This window comes from Antechinus flavipes, chromosome 6 (genome assembly GCF_016432865.1).
Source record: "Antechinus flavipes isolate AdamAnt ecotype Samford, QLD, Australia chromosome 6, AdamAnt_v2, whole genome shotgun sequence".
NCBI classification, from domain to species: Eukaryota; Metazoa; Chordata; class Mammalia; order Dasyuromorphia; family Dasyuridae; genus Antechinus; species Antechinus flavipes.
In genome coordinates this window covers 257,474,830-257,493,792 of record NC_067403.1, presented here as the reverse complement: position 1 = coordinate 257,493,792, position 18,963 = coordinate 257,474,830, and the positions used below count along the sequence as shown (strand labels likewise).

Here is an 18,963-nt window from a genome sequence, read left to right as displayed (position 1 = left end):
GAGATGAATGGGACACTCACTGAGCTGCGGAGGGACCGGGCCCGGAGAGGGGAGAGCGAGCGCCTGGTACAGACCCGCCCCCCCGCCCCCCCAGGCAGGGACTCGGGGACAGAGACACATTGTTCGGGCCGGGCGGCCGGAGCCCCGGAGACGAGGCGGCTCCCGCTCCCCGCGGGCCCCGCTATGGAAACCGCGCTCTGGCCGGAGGCCCGCAGAGACAGCGCGGGAGCCTGGCACAAACACGGGCCCCAGGCGGCCGGGCCGGCTCCCCAGGGCCGCTGCGGAAAGGGGCCGTCGGAGGGGAAAGGGGCCGTCGGAGCGGAGAGCTCCCCCCGCCCGGCCCTGGCCGTGGTGCTGCCTCCGCGAACGCCCCGTCTCAGAGCCGGCCCACAGAGCGACCCCTCCCAGCCCGGGAGCGGGGAATGCCCAGAGAGGCCGTCGGGCCGGAGAGCTCCCCCCCACCCCCCACCCCGCCCGGCCCTGGCCGTGGTGCTGCCTCCGCGAACGCCCCGTCTCAGAGCCGGCCAGCGCCCCCTGTGGGGGCAGCGAGACCCCTCCCAGCCCGGGAGCGGGGAATGCGCAGGGAGGTGCCGTCCGAGAGCCTCGGGCCCCCCTCCCCGCACTCCCAGCCCGCCCCGCCCTTGGGCAGATATAATTGTCCGAAGAAAGCTCTCCCTCGGGTCAGGCTGCGATCCCCTCCTGGCCCCGGGCCAATCTCCCCCGGCGGATAAAGCCTCGGACTGAGTCAGCCTTTAAAGGCAGAACTGATTCAGATCCGGCTGCAGACTCGCAGTCAAAATTGGGCCGCCGGGTCTGCCTCAGTTTCACCATCTGCCAAATGAGAATCCCAGGCCCACGTCCCGGGAGTGTGGGGGCCAGGTGAGGTCACGGCTTTATGAGCGCTAGTTCCTAGAGCTCCCCCTTCCCCCAGCCAGCTCCCCGAGCCTTTCCCTCTCCGGCAAACGCCCCCCAGGATCCGCTGCTTTTCCTGGGCTTCTTGGAGCCCTCCGCCGGGGCCTCCCTGCTGCCGCCCAGCGTCCTTCTGTCCCCTGTGGCTCCTGAGGAACGTAGCGCCCTGAGGGCAGGGACCGTCGTGGGGGTGCCCTTGCACCCCCCAAATCTAAGACAATGCCTGCACACAGTAGGTGCTTAATAAATGCACTTTGGATTGTCGGGGAGTCTTCTTCGTGGGCTTCGTGCTGGGACAGAAGGGAAATGACGGCGGAGGCTGAGCTGGAGCAGGGCAGAGGGCACGACTGGGGGCCGGATTACCTCCTGAGCTGGAGACAGGTGAGGGCCAGCCGGCGCTGCCTGCCGGGGCTCCAGAACCAGGCTCCAGAACCGGGCTCCAGAACCAGGCTCCAGAACCGGGCTCCAGAACCGGGCTCCGGTCAGCTGGCCAAGCACGTCCCGTTGCCAGCTGTCCCCGGCCCAGCCTCCCCTGGGCCTCCATTTCCTGCTCAGAGGAGGAGCGGGAGGTCCTGGGACCCCCAAGATGTTCCAGAGGGGCTGAGGCTGTGGCTTTGTCGGCCGCCCCGGCCAGGGCCCCTCTGTGGGGAGGAAGGAGGCCCGGCTCAGCCACTTCGCTGCCCACCCCCCCCCCCCAAGCCCTTCCCGGAAGGGGGCAGCAGCTGTCGCTCGGCCCAGATTCGTGGGCAGAGTATTGGGGGGGGGCGTGGGACAGGGCGCGCCCAGCCCCGGAGCAGAGGGAGGGAGTCGGGGGGGGGGCTTCCCTGTGTGGCAGCCCCAGAGCCCCGGGCCCAGGGGCCGCCTGTAGCAGAGCTCTGTCCTGCAGGAGGGAGGAGGAGAAGGAACAGTCACAAGAACTAGCGTCTGCAGGAAGGTTTGCAGACGGCATCACCTACATCATCCCCTTTTGCAGAAGAAGAAACTGAGGCAGGTTCCATGAGGGTCTGAGGCTGGAAGTGGATTCTGACTCTATGCCCACCCGCTCCATCAGTGCCCCGGGGCCCCCTGAAGGGCCCGCGTCGCTAAGGGAGACGTGGGGCTCCTCCGGCCCTCCCGGCACTCAGCGCCCGCCCCCGTGCTTCTGTCTCTCGCACCCCGAGGGAGCCTCGTCCGCCTCCTCCGGCCTCACATCATCGGTTCGTTCATTCAGAAACAAGCATCAGCAGGAGGAGGAAAGGGAGCTCGTCCCTGCCCGGGGGCCCTGCGCTCGCCTGCACCCACCGGACGGTGTGACGGGGGAGGGCCGCCAGCGTCCACGGGGATCCGCCCTCGGCGCTGTTTATACCGAGGCGCCAAGGAGGAAATGGACCGGCTCAGGCAGGGGTCAGCCAGAGGGTCAGAGGGTAGGGGTCGGCCGATGGGTCAGGTGGTGGGGGTCGGCCAGCGGGTCAGATAGTCGGGGGCAGCCAGCGGGTCAGAGGGTAGGGGTCGGCCGGTGGGTCAGTCAGGGGAGGGTGCCCGGAGAGAGAGGAGCTTCGATAATGAAGGGAAAGATCCAAGGACAGCAAGGGCCGTCCGCGGAGCCGTGAGAGGCGTGAGAGGAGAGCGTGAGAGGCGCGTTTGTCCAGCGAGTGGTGATCATCTGTCGTGAGGCGTCAGGCGTCGTGCACGGGCCGGCGGGAGGCCGGGACACAGAGTCCCGGAGGGGCCGGTGACGTCAGGCAGGCGGACAGATGCGGCCGCTGACCTTTCCGGGCTACGTGAACAAGCCCTTCCCCGGATCCCTGTCGTGCCGTCCGAAGACGGAGGGACGCTCGATGCTCCCCACGGCCCTCTCAGCTGGGGCCGGAGGCAGGGACTGGGGCTGCCAAAAGGCCCGTTGCTCCGAGGCACACGTCGCCTTCTGATTGTCCGAAAGCGGGACCCCGAGATGTCCCATTGCCCCTCGGGCTGCCCGCCGCGGCCCCCCCAAATGCAGGCGGCTGGTCACGGAATCCTCGCGCGGGAGGGACCCCCCCCCCCGTGACCCTCCATCAGAACGCCCAAAACTGGGCCTCGGGCCTCGAAAGCCGAAGCAGCGCCTGTGGCGTCCGCGGCCGGGACACGAGCTCATTGGGGCGGGCAGTGAGACCCCGGGATGCTTCCCGGTCAGTGTGGGGGAAGGCCGGGGGGAGGGAGCGCAGAGCCCGGCAGCTTCCTGCTTTCCTTATTTTTGCTAACCACCATTCTCAGCTTTGCTGCTTCCGGCCCAACGCGTTGTCAGAGCCCCCTCAGGGCTGTGGCGCCCGGGACCCAGCCCGGGTCACAGCGGCCTAGTTACAGCGCCGCAGAGGGGAGTCTTTCTAGGGGAGGGGGCCCTGCTTCCCCACCTGCTGCGCTTTATCTCCCAGGCCCAGAGCGGGGCCTGCCAGCCCGGCCCAGGGGAGAGAGCTTAGCCTCTTGTTTGCATGGGGGGAAGTAAAGAAACTTGATCTCTCTGAACCAAAGCAGCAGAACCGGTGTCCGGGCGCCCGGGAACGGCGACCGTGGGCGAAGGAGGGAGGGCTGGGCTCCTGCCAGCGGGCGGAACGCCCTGGGCCCCGAGGGAGCCGCGGAGGCGGCCAGCTCGCGCCCCCCCCCCCCCAATCTCTCCTCTTCCCTTTCGCTCCGCTTCTTCTCTCCCACCGTGATTCATAAAGCAATGTGTGTGAAAGAGGAAGAGACTTAGATTAAAAGCAAGAACCTTGCTCGGTCTCTGGGCTCGCCCGGCCTCTCCCACCCGGCTCGGGCTGGGGCAGCAGCTGCCCCTCCCCCGTCTGACCCGGCTCTGATTTCGGGAGGACTCGGGTCTCAGTTTCCCCACTTGCCAGTGGGGGGCGTTTCCCACAGCCTGGCCGGCCCAGGTGGCGAGGAGGGAGGGGAGCGGGTCTCAAAGGACCAGCCCCGTTGCCTCGGCAACGGCGAAGGCGCAAGGAGCCCTAACGAGGCCCAGGGGGACCAGGCGGCCATTAGGGGCGAGGACTCCGAGGGTTTCCATGACCTTGGTGGGAGCCCACGGCGTGGGCCAGGGGCAGAGGCAGGGCCGGAGCGGCCGAGGCCAGGGGAGGGAGAGGCGGCGGCCGCTGGGCCCAGTCCCGTCCCGCCGGGCAGTCCCTGGGCTCACCTTGGGGGTGCCCTCCCCGGCAGAGCCCCGCAGGCCCCGAGCGCCCTGGGGGGGCACGTGGGGGAGGGGGCAGCTTCTGGCCTTTCTCCTTTGTCTCTCACACAGTGAGCCTCTGTTCCACATCGGCCTTCTGGGAAGGGGGGCACAGGAGGCCCAAGCAGAGCCCTCCTCCCCGGGCCTCTCACGGGGCCTGGAGCAGGCAGAGGTGGCCCAAGGGGGCGGGGCGGGGGGGTGACCAGTGGGGGAGGGGAGTCCCATCTCGCCGAGCTTGAACCCCTCATTCTCCAAACCCCCAGAGGTGGAAGGACCCAGGAGTGCTAACAGCCAGGGCGTCCGAGGCTGGTCCGGGCCCCGGTCCCGCCCCAAGTCTTCCCTACTCAGTGGTCGGCTCTAGAAACGTGAGGAGGGAAGGCCCCACTAACGCCAAAGCAGCCAGGGCGCCGTCATGGCGGCTGTTCTCCCCCTCCCCTTTCTCCCTTGGCCTCCCAAAGGCCCCTGAACCCCCGGCCCAGGAAACTCGCTGCCAGGACCTAGGCTCCCTGGGGGGAGGAAATTCTAGAACACGAGAGACCCCTCCTCGCTGCACTGGCCAAGTGGAGACCCCTCCAAAGGAACACGAGAAGGACCACGCCCCCGGTGTGGCCAATGGAACCAGCCTTTATTAAGCACCTACACGTGTCCCAGAGGCCTCGGGCCTTCACTCTCCCATCTTGGGTCCGAGCCAGCCCAACTCTTCCCCCCGGTTCTGAAGGGGAAACTGAGGCCAGGAGTGAGAAGGGCCCGATCCGACATCACGGGCGATTCAGGGCCAGAGGTGATGAGTCCGGGCTGGCGATGGAGCCCCGAGGGGCAGAACCCCAGAATCTCGCTGGGCACAAAGACCCTTTCCTGCTGGAGCCGGTGACTATCACCTGCCTGTGACCAATCTCTAGGCCCACCTGGAGGGGCCGGAACTGGGGCCTGGGCCTCCCTGGCCGATCCAGGCTGCAGAGGGGAGCCAGGGGAGGAGGGGTGCAGGGACGGTCCTCCCCAAGAGCAGGAGGAGCACAGGCCCGCAGCCCCTGGAGACAAGTGGCCTTCCCGCCACTGGGTCCGGAGAAGGGAGGCCGGTGGGGCAGCCTCGAAGCTCGCTGCGTCCCCTCTCTCCCCAGCCTCCCAGGAGGCCTCTCAGAACCGCGTGTCCAGGAAGGAGGAGGAGGCCCGGTGGCTCCTGGAGGGGCCCTCCGTCGGGGGAGCCCGGGGTCGCCTCAGGATCCCGTGAAAGGTCTTGCCCCGGGTCTGGGGCTTCTTCCGGGGCCGCGGCTCCTCCGGGGGGTGCACCACGATGCGCGGGACCTCCCGGCCCGGCGGCTTGGCGGCGGCCAGCTGCTGAGCCTCAAAGATGGCCGGGGCCCCGGGCAGGCGGTCCTGGGGCCTCAGCTGCAGCTCCGGGGAGGCGTGCTGGAGCTTGGCCAGCTGAAGGAGGCTCTCCCGCCGCAGGTCTCGCTCTGACACAGCCACCGTGTGAACCTGCAGGGACAGCTCGCTGAGGGCCGGGGCCTGGGCGGGCTAGGGGGATCTGGGCGGGCTGAGGGGTCCGGGTGGGCCGGGGGGTCCAAGGTCTGGGGGGTTTGGGTGGGTTAGGGAGTCTGGGCGGGCTGGGGGGGGTCTGAGTGGGCCAGGAGGGTCCAGGTGGGCCGGGGGGGGGTCCAGGGGTTGGGGGCATCCAGGGGGCTGGGGAGTCAGGGTGGGCTGGGTTGGGCTGGTGGGCAGGGGACACCTCCGCCTGGGGAGGGGGCTGTGGCGACCACCCACCTGCGCCATGAAGGGCTCCTCCTGCAGTTGGGCCGGCGGGATGGAACGCAGCGCCTCCAGCGTCTCCAGCAGCCCCGGGCAGGACCTGCGCTGTTCGGCCGTGCCCAGGGCCAGGCGGACCATGGTCAGCCCCACCCGGAACAGGACCTTCACCCCTGGAGAGACAGCGCACGTCAGCGGAGCCCCCACGGCCCACCCCCGCCCAGCGCGGCCTCGAAGGCCTCCCAGAAGCCCCTGTCACGCCCACCTCGTGGACAGCTCACGTCCTCCCCCCGCTCTTTCCCGTTCCTTCCTCGGGTGTCAGGGCCCCCAGGCCCGCCTGGCCCTCCTGAGCCGTGACCAAGGGCTGACCATGTAGCCCGACCGCAGCCTGGCGGGACGGAAGGGGAGGGACTCTGCCCATTCCTGCCGTCCACCGCGGCCCAGGCCACACCCACTTCTGTGGCTGAGCTCTTGTGGTCCACTGAGGCCGCCCAGTCCCTTTCCAGACAAACCTGTCCAATGTGCCTCCCTCACCCGGGGGGGGGGGGGTCGATTTTTGGACCCGAGTGTCAGACTTTAAGTTTCTTCCCACTCAACTTGCTCTTGTTGGATCCGGACACGGTTCTGGCCCGGGAGGTCCGGGTTCTGGCTCCGGCCGTCCCCGCCATCGGCATTGGGGAGGAGCCAGCCTCCAATGCTTCTCTCCCGGCACACCCATAGATGCGCTAAACGGTGAGGGCTGGAGGCAGCCTGGGGACCAGACCCGGAGGCCGGCCTCTCACCTCTGGGACCTCGCGGGCGTGTTGCCGCACAACCAGGCTCACTCCAGCCCCCTGCCCCTGCTACTTCGAACCCCACAGCCTTCACTTGAGAGCCCCTTCCTTCAGGAAGCCTTCTTGGATTTCCCCAGTCCCTGCCAAAGGTCACTTTCAGGGGCGCCGGAAGGCCAAGGGGATGGAGCCCAGGGCGGCTGCCTGCCCTGAGAGGACCGGTTGGGGCCCCACTGCCCCGGCCCGGGCCGTGCCCCCAGGAGTGAGCGGGAGCCAGATCCGGGCGTCTCCGGACTCTTTCTAACCGAATGCACCAAGAGCTCGCAAGTCTGGGCTCCATGCCGCGTGGGGCTGATGGAAGGGCCCGGGAGCCAGGACGCCCCAGTCCTTCAGACTCAAACCTGACCAAGCCTCCAGGCAGCCTCCCCCATCACTCCCCGTTCCAGCTCCTCCTCATCAGTCAGTCGATAAACATTAAGTCCGACTGCGCCCCGAGCCTCGCGCCGGGAGCTCAGGCCAGCCATCCTGCGGCCGTTTTACGCATCGATGTTTTACGTGCCGCCCCTCCCCCCCTCCCCCGGCAGAACGGGAGCTCCTCAGGGACAGCCTGTTCCTTCCTTCCCCCCTCGGGGCCTAGCACAGTGCTCGGCACCCGGGGAGCGCTGAAGAGATGCTGCTCCAGCCACTGCTTTGTGCTTTAACTTGTGTGCACAGGAACCTTCACAGAGTTCCCTTGTTCGATAACTGCCCCGTGCGGGCCTTGGGCCCCGAGCCTTAGAGCCGGGAAGGCCCTTGCGAGCCCCTGCCTTCCCTGGTTCCGTGCGGGTCTCGGCCGCTGGGCCGGCACGTGGGAAGGCCCGCACAGGGCAGGGGGCGGAGCTGCTGGCCTCCCGTTCCTGCCAAATCGGACCATCCCAGACCCGAGCCCAGCCACGCGTTAAGAGGAAATGTCCGCGCTGGCAGACCCTGGGCACCGGGGCTGGGGGGCTGGGGCTGGCCGTCCCCATCTGGAAGAGGGATGAGCCCTGCTCAGCACCCGAGGCGGAAGCGGGACCCAGGGTGGAAGGAGGGGACAGACTGAGGTCCATCGGGATCCTTGGCTGTCCCCGAGCTCAGGTGGAATGGAGGAGTGAGCTCCCTAGCCCTGGAGACCTTGTGGAGGCTGGGTGGGTCCCTTACTCCGAGAGCCCCCACCAGCGGCTGCCACGTCGCTCTGGGAGCCCCCGACAGCGGCTGCCGCGCTCGGCCCCATTCGGGCCCACTCACCCTCGCTGAAGAAGGCGTCCCAGATGCGCAGAACGGTGGCGAAGGGCAGGCAGCGGGCGAAGAGGCAGAGGAACCACTCGGGCAGGTAGAGGAGGGGCCCCACGCCCTGCTGCTGGAGGTGCTTGTGGATCCGCGGACACAGCTTGCTCAGCAGGGCCGAGAACACCTCGGCGTCCAGCCGGATGGCCTCCTTGGGACAGCCCAGGCGGGGCCGATGAGCCCCAGGCTAGAGCCGTCGCCCCCCAACACCCCCTCCCCCTCCCCAGGCTGGCCCCGGCGCCTTCCCCAGGCTTGTCCTCAGACCTATCCCTTCTCCTGCAGGATCACTGACCCCGCCAAGGTACCCAGAGGCCCCCGGGCAGGGGGTCACTCACCATGTGGGGTCCGTAGTAGCCTGGCAGGTAGAACTCACAGATCTGCACCAAACACCAGAAAGCCTCCTGGGGGGCAGGAGATTAGGGAGGAAAAGCAGGAACAGGGAAAATGGGGGCTTGCATTTCGGGGAGGGGCAGGAGAGGTGAACTCCCTGGGCCCAGGTGGGGAGGGAGGGATGATGAGCTTCAGAACTGAAAGACAGACTCATTTGGGGGGGGGATGGACTCACTGTGGATGGGAGCTCATTAGACTTGGGGGGAGGGCTCATTTAGTAGGGAGACTTTGGGGGCTCATTAGGGATGAGGAGGAGGAGGAAGGGAGGCTCCCTGGGTCGGAGGCTCACCTCGGGGGGCATCTGCATGAGCAGCACGGCAGCCACCGGCCCCTGGGCCTGGCAATAGCCCTGTTCAGGTCGGTGGAGGGTGTAGGCCTTGAGCACATTCAGGAGTCCCTGCTGCCTGTGTCAGGAAACTCTGTTAGGGACCCAGTGACCCCTTCTGATTCCAAGGCCAGCCTAGGACCCCCAGCCCTGGCTCTGTGACCCAAGGGAGGCAGCAGACGGGCCCGGGCAAGCCTTAAACAAGCAGGGTATGGTCAGTGAGCGCGGGCAGCCCCAACTACCGCCCCTGGAGCCTCCCTGACACCTCCTGGTCCCGGGCCCGTCCCGAGGGAGCCAGCCCCGCGCCCCCCTCCCTCCCCCGCACGGCCGGAAGAGCCGAGGATCATTCCTCTCACCCATGACCTTGGGGGGACAGGAACATTTCGTGGAGGGGGAACTGGCGATGCAGGTCTCTGCCGATGGTCTCCAGCCACTGAGGGTCCCCCGGGGCTGAGACCAGTTCCTGGGGTTAAGGAGGGACAGGCACATGGAAGGAAGAGCCGAGACAGGGCTGGGGCAGAAGGCTGGGAGTGGACGGTCTGGAGCGGCCCCCTCCTGCCCGGGGGCTCCTCAGGAAGCCTCCAAGAGGTTCCTGCCTCCCTTTTTTGGGCTCAACTTCTCCTGGGAGGTGGGGACGGGTGGGCTTGGGGAACGGTTACTTTCAGGAAAAGCAGTCGCCCGCACCGCTGTACCCTAGCTTTCCTCCTTCCCGTGGCCTTGTTAATAAACTCAGAGTTGGGGGGTGCTGAGCCACGAGGAGAAGGGGGGCAGAAAGGGGAGCAGAGGCCCCAGACCCTCACCTGGTAGGTGTTGGGGTTTTGGGCCTGTCGGCTTCGGGCCCCACAAAGCAGGGGCCAGCAGCGGGCACGGAGGGCAGAGGGGATCCCCTTTCGGCACTGGATCTTCACCTGCAGGCAAGGGGGCCGTCCTCAACCAGACGCCCCCCCTCCCCCCTCCCCAGGAGGCCTGTTTCAGCCTCTCCATCCCCTCCCCCACAGCGGCTTCAGGCCCAAAGCCTGGCGGGGTCGGGGGGTGGGGGGCTGGGCCACTGGACACACGAGCTCTTCACGTAGAGAACAGGGTCAGCCGCCCCCCCCCCCCGAAAAATGAGCTATTCTGGAGTTTACATCCGACTTCCTTTGAGTTAATCCCGGTCCCCAGAAGGCCCCGGTGGAAATGAACATGCCCCCTGAGCCCGAGCTCTGCACTTGTGCATCAGCCTCTCGGGACCAGAGTCTTCGCCCCCTTCTTGTCCGGGTTCCTCCCGAGCTCAGGGACCGTCTAACCCAGCACAGGCAGACTCGGTGCTTTTAAGGCAAGAAAAGGCCTTAACAAAGCTCTAGAAGCCGAGGCTGGAGCAAGGACTTCCAGTCTGGGGGAGGGACCCTGAGGTGCCCTCGAGGACGGATGCGAGAGAGAAGGGACCCAGGAAAGAGTCTGAGCCCGGGCAGCTGAGCGGCCCCCGGGGTCTCGGGCTAGGCGTGGGTCCCGCCGCGGTGCCCTGGCCGTGACTCTCCGGGGACTCCCCGAGTCCCTGAGATTGCAAGGGCGGCTCCACGTGGCGCAGGCCCCCTCCCTCCGGGGTGGCCGGGCCCGGCCCAGTGCGGGGCCCTCACCTTCTTGGGCCGCCTGGACATGGTCTTCTCCCAGTGAGAGGTCATCTCCACCCACTTCATTTCTCGCTGCCGGATCAGCTCCAGCGGGGGCTGCCCTGGGCTGAGGGGTCAGATAGGACAGGCCCCCCCACGGTCACTGTCGGCCCCACGGCTGGGGGAGGGGGCAGTAACCTGAGTCTGTCTTGTTGTCACTGTGATGGGAAGGATGTGGCTTGGCGTGTGGTTGGGAGGGGGAGGGGCTCCGGCGCAGGTTCCCCTCCCTGCTGGGCCACCTCAGAGCGGAGGCCAAGGGAGCTCGGGCCGGGCAGCCAGTGGGGGGGGGGGGGAGGGGGAGGGGCGCGCTGCCCGCTTCCCGGCCCATCCCACCGAGGAGTCTCCCGGGCGCCACCTTATCGGGTTCTAGGACTGGCCAAACCCGGGGAGGGGACCGTGTTCCCTGCCCCTGGGTACCGTGGCTCGGCCTTCGCTTGTCTCACCAAGTAGGACCAGCCCACAGCCCACCCTGAGCCCATCTCCCTGACAGCTCCAGCCCCACTCTGCCTGCCCCCGGAGGCTGCTACTCTTTCAATGACCCCTCCCCCCTCGGAGGGGGCCTGGAGCTTGGCTCCCCCCATTTTAGAGCTGAGGCCGCGGCGTATTCCAAGCCCCCCTTGGTAACCGCCTTAGCCGGGTGACCTCTGAACGTTCCTTCCAAGTGCTCCCGACTTCCCGTCTCTAGCCCCCCTTCCCAGCTCCCCAAACCTCTGCTGGGCTCGAGACTTTCTCCCCTGGCCCTGATCCCCACTAAGCTCTGCAAACCCCGGCTCATGAGGAACCTTTACTGCATTACGTGCAACCCTGGAGCCTCCGATGGTGAATCACACCCGACCTGCGCCCGATCCCGGCTCATCCTTCCCCGGGGTCTTTGATCGAGGCCTCGCCCTCCCCCGCTCACCCTGCCTCCGGGAGCTGGGCATCGCCCCCGATGAAGCCGTAGCGGTCCGCCCTGCGGTAGGGCCCCGGACCATTGAGCTCCGAGTCTGAGCCAAGTGAGCTGGAATCGTCCTGGGTATCGGGGGCCTGGGCCAGGTCCTCCCCCAGGGCGGCAGCCATGGATCGCCAGCCCTCCTGCGAAGAATCCGAAGCCAGCGGTCCCGGTGGGCCTGCCGGCAGCCCCTTATTCCCACTGCCCCAGGACCTCAATGTGGTCCTCCTCCTCCTCCTCCTGCTGTGGTCCTCCTCCTCCTCCTGCAGTCCTCCTCCTCCTCCTCCTCCTCCTCCTCTTCCCAAGGTCCAGTGGACTCACCTCACGGCCCTAGCCCCTCAGCCGTGGTCATCCCCGTCCTCCCTGGGCCAGCCTGGGATCCCCCGCGAAGCTTCCAGCTGACTCACCTCAGTCTTGCTGCCTGGCTCAGCCCCTCACCTCAGTGCTGGCGCTCACTTCCTCCCCAGTATCACTTCCTCCTTAGCATCAGATAGAGCTGGGGAGCCCCTGGAGTGAGGGTGGAGGCCCCTGTGCCCCTGGCTCCTTCCTGCCCCACATCCACCTGCCTGCGCCTCCCCCCCCACCCCCCAGGGCTGCCCTTCTCGCTGCTGCTTCTGCTTCCCTTAGGACAGAATCTCCCCTTCTTCCTCACGTCGGGGGGCCTGGCGGAAGCCTGGGTGCACAGCCTTAGGAGCGCCCCCAGTTTGTATCCTTCTAAATCCTAAAACTCATGGGCCCGAGGCCAGAACAGACACCGGTGGGGCTGAGGGAGATCTGGGGGCTTCCTCATAGGGGACTCGGCCAGGCTGGCGGGCCCACGGGGAGGGGGCTCAGCGGCACATCCCCCTGGTGCGCCCCCTGCTGACTCAGGGATGAAGCCCGGTTCCTGAGAGAAGTGTGGCTGATAGGGCCAGGCTGGGCACCCGGGCTCCCTTCCTTCCGGCCCCCCAAGCCCCGGGCTCCCTTCCTTCCGGCCCCCCAAGCCCCGGGCTCCCTCCGGGCTCCCTTCCTTCCAGGCCCAACTCCTCCTTTTCTCTTGGCCTTCCTCCAAACTGTCATCCTTGTCTTCATCATCATCACAGCAAAACCCCTCCCCCGGGTCGTCATCCTCCTTATTCTCATTATGGTCACCATCCCCACAGCTGACGTCCCCCTCCTCCCCACGGTCTTCATCGGCAGCTAACGTTTCTGTAGCGTTCAAAGTTTCTACAGAGCATCGCCATGCCCATTTTACAGATGCGGACGCGGAAGCAGGCAGAGTTGGGAGATCTGCCCGGGAGCCGCCAGCTGAGAAGCGTCGGGAGGCCCATCCGATCCCGCATCGGGCCCCCTGCGCTGGGGGCAAAGCGCCACCTCGCGGCTCCTTGCCCTCTTTTTCTCCGCCTCCTCCCAGGCCCCGCCCCCAAGCCGGCACAGGCCCCGCCCAGTGCTGCCCCGCTCTCCTCCAGTTCGCTCTTTATTTCCTGGTTCAGCCCCTCTCCGATTCTTTTCCGGCTCTGGCTGTAGCCCCTCCCTATCCTTCCGGCTTCTTTTCCTGCTCCTTTCACGGCCGCCCCTCTCTTCCTCCTATCCGGGCTGTCGGCACGCTCGCCGGTCCCACCCCTCGTCTCCTCCTCCCCCTATAGGAGCCGTTTTCTCGCTCACTGGTCCCGCCCCTTCAATCCACCGTCGTCGCAGCCGCTCCCCTCCCGGGCGGCGGGGGCGCTGTGGTGCGCGGCTCGGGGCGGGGCCTGGGCGGGGGCTGAGGCCGCGGGCAGAGGGCGGAGGGCGCGGCGGCGGAGGAGGAGGCGGCGGCGTGAGCGGGCGGCGGCGGCGGCGGCGGGAGCGGCGGGCACGGGCCGGAGGGACGCAGCCGGGGCCCTCGGGGCGGCGCCGCCATGTCCGACAGCGAGAAGCTCAACCTGGACTCCATCATCGGGCGGCTGCTGGAAGGTACCGGGCGGGGGGCCGGAGGCCGGGCGGGGGCGGGGGAGGGGGCGGCCGGAAGCGGGCCGGGCCTCGCCGGAAGTGCCCGCGGGCGGGGTTGGGGGGGAGGGCCGCCTCTGAGGCCTGTGTCCAGTGCAGGGTTCCCGGCCCGGCAAGAACGTGCAGCTGACGGAGAATGAGATCCGCGGCCTGTGCCTCAAGTCCCGCGAGATCTTCCTGAGCCAGCCCATCCTCCTGGAGCTCGAGGCGCCCCTCAAGATCTGCGGTGAGACTCCCCGCAGGGCCGCCCCTCTTCCTGCGTTGATTAGGCCCCCAGGAAGAGCCATTTCCCCAGCTGTATTGATTAGGCCCTCCTAGCTGCATTTATTAATTGCTAGGTGTATGCCGGGGGCTGCTCCTTGTCTTACAAATGGGGGAAGTTAAGCCGGTAACTCAGCCTGCTCCTGGGACTCCAGGGAGAGCCGGCCCCTGTCCCAGTCCTGCCCCTTCGGGGCAGCTGTCGGGGCTTATTGGGAGCCCAGAGAAGAGACCGAGGGACCGTTGGGTAAACCGATGGGGTGATGAGACCCTGGGGCCAGGCTTGGGTGGAGGGCAGTACCACAGTGACCGCTGCCCGGTCCAGTCAGGCCCCTGATTGGCTACAGACGTTGGGAGCCCTGGGGAGTCACTTTCCTGAGCAGATCCCGGCCCCCCCTGGGCCTGGTCCCTTCTTGAATTGTGGGCCTTGGTGTTTGGGGCCAGCCTGGGTGTGGGCAGGGGCACGTGGATGTGGGCCCTGGCACCTGTGGCCAGCCTGGGTGTGGGCAGGAGGCACCCCGAGGTGGGCCCTGGCACCTGTGGCCAGCCTGGGCTGGGGCCTCCCCCTCACGGGCCTCTCGTCCCGTGCAGGTGACATCCACGGCCAGTACTATGACCTGCTCAGATTGTTTGAGTATGGGGGCTTCCCCCCTGAGAGCAACTACCTCTTCCTGGGGGACTACGTGGACCGGGGCAAGCAGTCCCTGGAGACCATCTGCCTGCTGCTGGCCTACAAGATCAAGTACCCCGAGAACTTCTTCCTCCTCCGTGGCAACCACGAGTGCGCCAGCATCAACCGCATCTATGGCTTCTACGATGAGTGTGAGCAGGGGTGGGAGCTGGCCCCCTCCCTCCGGGCCTCTGGGGAGGATCCAACTGGTTGAGGAGATCCAGGTCCCGCCCCTACATCTCCCCCTTCCCAGCCCCGATGTAGAGGCCTTTCCTCAGCGAGCCCTCCCCTGCCCCCACAGGCAAGAGACGCTACAACATAAAGCTCTGGAAAACCTTCACGGACTGCTTCAACTGCCTGCCCATCGCGGCCATTGTGGACGAGAAGATTTTCTGCTGTCACGGAGGTGAGGGGGAGGCCGAGGGTCAGGGGTTGGGGTCAGGGATCGGGGGCCGGGCACTCAGGGAAGCTGTGTTTCCCCCACCCCAGGACTGTCCCCAGACCTGCAGTCCATGGAGCAGATCCGGCGCATCATGAGGCCCACAGACGTGCCAGACCAAGGGCTGCTGTGTGACCTCCTGTGGTCAGACCCCGACAAGGACGTGCAGGGCTGGGGGGAGAACGACCGTGGCGTCTCCTTCACCTTCGGGGCCGAGGTGGTGGCCAAGTTCCTTCACAAGCACGACCTGGACCTCATCTGCCGGGCACACCAGGTTGGGGGGGGGGGCAGTTTGGGAACTGGGGGGGGGTATGGGCTGGCAGTGCCCAGAGGGCACCACTGACCGGCTTCACTCTGGCTCAGGTGGTAGAAGACGGCTATGAGTTCTTTGCCAAACGGCAGCTGGTCACCCTCTTCTCCGCCCCCAACTACTGTGGCGAGTTTGACAATGCGGGCGCTATGATGAGCGTGGATGAAACCCTCATGTGCTCTTTCCAGGTGGGTGAGCTGGGGTCTGGAGGGAGGGACACTTGGGGGACCGGGCCACCCAGGGGAGGGACCCTTCTGATCTGCCTTTCCCCCCCTGCAGATTCTTAAGCCGGCCGACAAGAACAAAGGCAAATACGGGCAGTTCAGCGGCTTGAATCCTGGCGGCCGCCCCATCACCCCACCCCGTAACTCTGCCAAGGCCAAGAAGTAGCCGCTCCAGGCCCCCCAGGGAAGACTGACTGTCCAGAATCCTGGCTCCTCTCAGGGTCTCCGAGGCCCGGGGGGCCGCTAGTGGCAGGGAGCACCAACCCTCGGGGTCATTTTCTTTTATAAAAAACAAAGTCAAATAGAGTCTGACCCCCTCTGGCCCTGCCCTCTGAGCTGGGTCCTGGGAGGGGCAGTGGGGAGGGGGCGGGAAGGCCGGCTTGAGTCCTGCTGGGCTCAGCTGCCCTGTCGAGGGCCGCCAGGCTCTGTGCCCTCCTCTGGTCTTTTTGGAATAAACGTCAAAGCTGGATTCTCCCCAGCCTCCCGGCCTGCCTTTTGTTCAGGAACCACGCGTGCTTTGGGTTAGGGAGGGCTTTATTGAGGGACCAGGTGCTGCCTGGGATGGCTGTGGCGGCCACCTGCCCCCTGCCCGCTGGGGGAGGTGGGAGTGGGGGGGCAATCTCCACCGAGAACACCGCTCCCTCCAAGCAGCGGCCGGGCCTTTCCCGGCACAAGCCAGGCAGGCATTGAAGCTTCCTCCTGAGGTGGCGCAGCAGTAGGGGCCCCGAAGCCGGGCTCAGCCCTCCCCTTCGCTGTCCTCGGCCAGCACCGGGTTGGGTTCCGAGGGGGGCTCCTTTGGGGCCAATACCGAGCCGAAGAAGAGGGAGCGGAACTAGAAGCGGAGAGACAAGCCGCACTGAGTCCAGGCTCTGCGCTGGAGAAGCCCCCACCCCCTGGGGAGCAGAGCAGGGACTCTGGTTCACCTTTTTTAGAGGAGGGGTCCCAGGTACCATGTTGGATTCTGCCTCCTCGTCCTCTGACACGGGGGAAGGAGTCCGGGGGGCCTCAGCCACGCCTTCACACACAGTTGTTTCCATGGCAATCATGTAAGAGTCAATGTCATCATTGGCGAAGTCATCCTGGTGTGTCGCGCTGGGGGAGGAAAGCCCAGAGCTGGGGGTGAGGGGACAGACAGGGCAGCCCCTCTCACGGGGGAGGGGTCACTAGGCTTCAACTGAGCTCAGGAGGGGGTGGGGTGAGAAGGGGGGGGCTAGAACAAGGCAGTCTGGACTGAAGCGGAGGTCAGAGCGGGGAGGGGAGAAGAGCTGGACCATAAGGCGTGTTTTCCACAAGTAGAGCGGCCTCACCTGTGAGGCCCCTGCCCAGGCTGAGGGGGCTCCTGCCCGGCCTGTGGCTGAGCGAGGGTGGCCAGGACAAAATGACCGTCCAGCAGCGAGTCCTCAATGGTGAAGATGGCCGGCCTGGGGGGAAGAGACCAGAAACACAGGAGGGGTTGGCCGCTGGCCCTGCAGCTCCCCCTCGCCAACTTCCCCTCCCCGGGCTGGGAGGCCACCATACCTGCCGGGAACATCAAAGTGGATGTTGAGGGAAAGGTTGGCAGACTCTGCGAAACTCAGGAGACCCTGGAAGACCAGAACCAGAGTCAGCAGAGGTCTGGCTCAGTGAGGGTGGGGCCACTCAGAGGGGGTGGGGGCGGGGCCTCACCCGGAACTCCTTGAGGCAGAAGGTGATGGAGGCGCCCTCCTGGGCCTGCAGCTGCTGGAACTCGTCCTCACTGAGACTCATCTCGGTCATCATGGCCCTGGCAGCATCTCGGAGGAGGAAGCCGGGCCTCTGTCCTTGTCCCCCCCACACACCCCGAGCCCTCCCCCAACGGCAGTGGCCCCCACCTCCCCCGCCCCCGGCCCCTCTCGGGCTCACCTGTATCGTCCTCCAGGTAGCTCCTGAAGACCACTCGGCGCCCCCGGCTCACCCCCAGCGTCACCTCCGACAGCGCCGGTGAGAATGGCGACACGGCCTCCACCAGCACCCTGTCCGGAGCACACGGGCCGAAGGCGCTCAATCAGCCCCCCATCCCCCCAGCCCTGGCCCCGGCTGCTTCTGAAAGAGGGAAGTCACTGACTTGGTCCTTCTGAGCAGAGCCAGCCCTGAGCCCACAGCATCCCTCACCTGGAAGGGGGGAGGGGGGTATGTTTTTGTGTGTGTGCACGGGGGAAGCACAGGCTCACCGGGCCTGGGCGCGGAGCAGGTGGGGGCACTCCGCGGGGTCAAAGATGGCCTGCAGGGACTCGCACTCCTGGAAGGAGAGGTTGTAGGTCTTGGTCACACCTGGGGGGGACAGGCAGAAGGAGTTTAGGCCCCGCCCCACGGGTGCTAGCTCCGCCCCTGTATGTACTGGCCCCGCCCCTCGTGCACTGGCCCCGCCCCACCCGCACCGTGTTTGCAGTGCAGCTGGACGACCAGGCGGTTGCTCTCGGGGCTCAGGGTGATACAGCAGCGCTCCACCGTCTTCTCTAGCGCCGCCAGCGAGCGGAACACGGCCAGGAAGGACTGACGGGGAACACGGCGCGGCCATCAGCGCGACAGCGGGTGCCCCCGGCCCCCGCCCCGCGTCTCCGGCCCGCCCGCCCGCGCCCTCACCTTCATGAGGACCTTGCAGCGCGGCGGCTGCACCTGTGGGGGCCGGGCCGCCTGGTAGTGCTGGAAGAAGAGCGGCGCGAAGAGGAAGCACGCGAAGGCCGAGCGCGACGTGTTCACCGTGCGCAGGGAGAGCTGGGGACGGAAGTCAGGGGTCAGCGATCGGAGCTTCCCGGTCCCGGCCCCTCCCCTCCGCTCTCGCCGGCGCACCCCCTCACCCCGTCCTCCAGCGGTTCCAGGTAGAGCTCGTCTCCGATGCGCGACAGCGAATGCGCGGCCTTGCCCAGCACTGCAGGAAAGGCCCGGGGTCAGAGGGCAGGGGCCGTGCCCTCCGATCCCGCCCCCGGCCCTCGCCCAGCACTCACCCCGCACATTTCCCCCAGTCACGAGACACTTCATGTCACCCGCCTCCCCCGCCGACCTCGGTCGGCCCGGCCTCAGCACCGTGGGCCGGCTCCCTTCCCGCGCGCTAGGCCTGGGTGCAAGTTCCCGGTGCCGGCCCCGGCCCGCCTCGCCCTCTCATTGGACCGCGCGCCGCCGAAGCGGGCTCCTCCATCACGTGGACTAGAAACTGACCTATCTTTGCTGTGCTCATCACCACGTGACAGTAGTCCACCCCACTCCCCGTGTCACGTGAGAAAACAGTCAGCCTCCGTTGCTCGCCCTCGTCACGTGATCTAATTTGACTGATTTGGGTGGCGTCACGACGCTCTCGCTTAGAGAAACTCCGCCCCTAGAAGGCGCATGCGTAGATGCTTCCGTCCCCCTCCCTTCTCGTGCCCGTTGTGCAGATTGGGAAAGTGAGATTCGGAGATGCGGAAAGACGCATCCTGGGCCCTGGGAAAGGCAGTGGTCAGAGTTCTCGAGTCTTTCGATGTGGTTTTTCTCAAAAGTGTTACAATTGCTTATTATAAATTGTTCTCCAATAGGGTAGGCACGTGCCCACCACGCAGTAGGTGCTTAATAGATACTCGGAAAAAGTGATGGAATGGTGGATCGCCCTCAGGGGAGGGTTGCAGATGATCAATAAATCACAGCTCTCTCTCTCCAAGTGTGACCCCCATTTTCCCCATGGGGGAGACTAAGGCACATCCCTGGGGCAGGGGGAACCCCTAGCACACGACATGTATGTGCTCAGTCCAATCGGAGACAGATGGGGGACCCACCATAGCCAGCTTCTGCAGCTGGGGAGTGACCACAAGGGGGCACCATGGTAACCCGGAGGTGGGGGTGGGGGGAGATGCTCTGCCTGTGGGACCAAAAGGAGTTCTAGGGGTAGAAAATCCCGGGTCACACCTGCCT

General features: G+C 66.6%; 3 protein-coding genes across 6 annotated transcripts; 1 reads left to right on the top strand and 2 right to left on the bottom strand.

Moving 5' to 3' along the window:
* Positions 1–4,688: 4,688 nt before the first annotated feature.
* Positions 4,689–11,729, bottom strand: TBC1D10C (TBC1 domain family member 10C). 4 transcript variants are annotated; one of them, XM_051966561.1, is made up of 10 exons: positions 11,605–11,729; positions 11,168–11,340; positions 10,234–10,333; positions 9,418–9,525; positions 8,974–9,080; positions 8,582–8,696; positions 8,238–8,303; positions 7,864–8,053; positions 5,846–6,000; positions 4,689–5,560 (listed from the first exon to the last, which is right to left on the bottom strand). In XM_051966561.1, the coding sequence occupies exons 2-10, from the start codon at positions 11,323–11,325 to the stop codon at positions 5,219–5,221; spliced, it is 1,341 nt and encodes a 446-aa protein (XP_051822521.1). In that variant the 5' UTR covers positions 11,326–11,340; positions 11,605–11,729; the 3' UTR covers positions 4,689–5,218. The 4 variants fall into 4 exon arrangements, with proteins under 4 accessions (XP_051822521.1, XP_051822519.1, XP_051822520.1 ...); XM_051966559.1 differs by having other exon boundaries at positions 11,519–11,623; XM_051966560.1 differs by lacking the exon at positions 11,605–11,729 and adding an exon at positions 11,519–11,604 and having other exon boundaries at positions 11,168–11,375.
* A 1,283-nt stretch (positions 11,730–13,012) lies between these two features.
* On the top strand, positions 13,013–15,537 carry PPP1CA (protein phosphatase 1 catalytic subunit alpha). Its single transcript, XM_051966567.1, has 7 exons — positions 13,013–13,129; positions 13,257–13,388; positions 14,012–14,242; positions 14,392–14,496; positions 14,580–14,803; positions 14,893–15,027; positions 15,119–15,537. The coding sequence occupies exons 1-7, from the start codon at positions 13,075–13,077 to the stop codon at positions 15,227–15,229; spliced, it is 993 nt and encodes a 330-aa protein (XP_051822527.1). The 5' UTR covers positions 13,013–13,074; the 3' UTR covers positions 15,230–15,537.
* Positions 15,538–15,579: 42 nt separating this feature from the next.
* On the bottom strand, positions 15,580–18,626 carry RAD9A (RAD9 checkpoint clamp component A). The gene is made up of 11 exons (XM_051966566.1): positions 18,027–18,626; positions 17,880–17,950; positions 17,665–17,796; positions 17,460–17,574; positions 17,253–17,352; positions 16,945–17,054; positions 16,729–16,835; positions 16,582–16,646; positions 16,371–16,484; positions 15,987–16,155; positions 15,580–15,895 (listed from the first exon to the last, which is right to left on the bottom strand). The coding sequence occupies exons 1-11, from the start codon at positions 18,058–18,060 to the stop codon at positions 15,800–15,802; spliced, it is 1,113 nt and encodes a 370-aa protein (XP_051822526.1). The 5' UTR covers positions 18,061–18,626; the 3' UTR covers positions 15,580–15,799.
* Between the last annotated feature and the right edge of the window lie 337 nt (positions 18,627–18,963).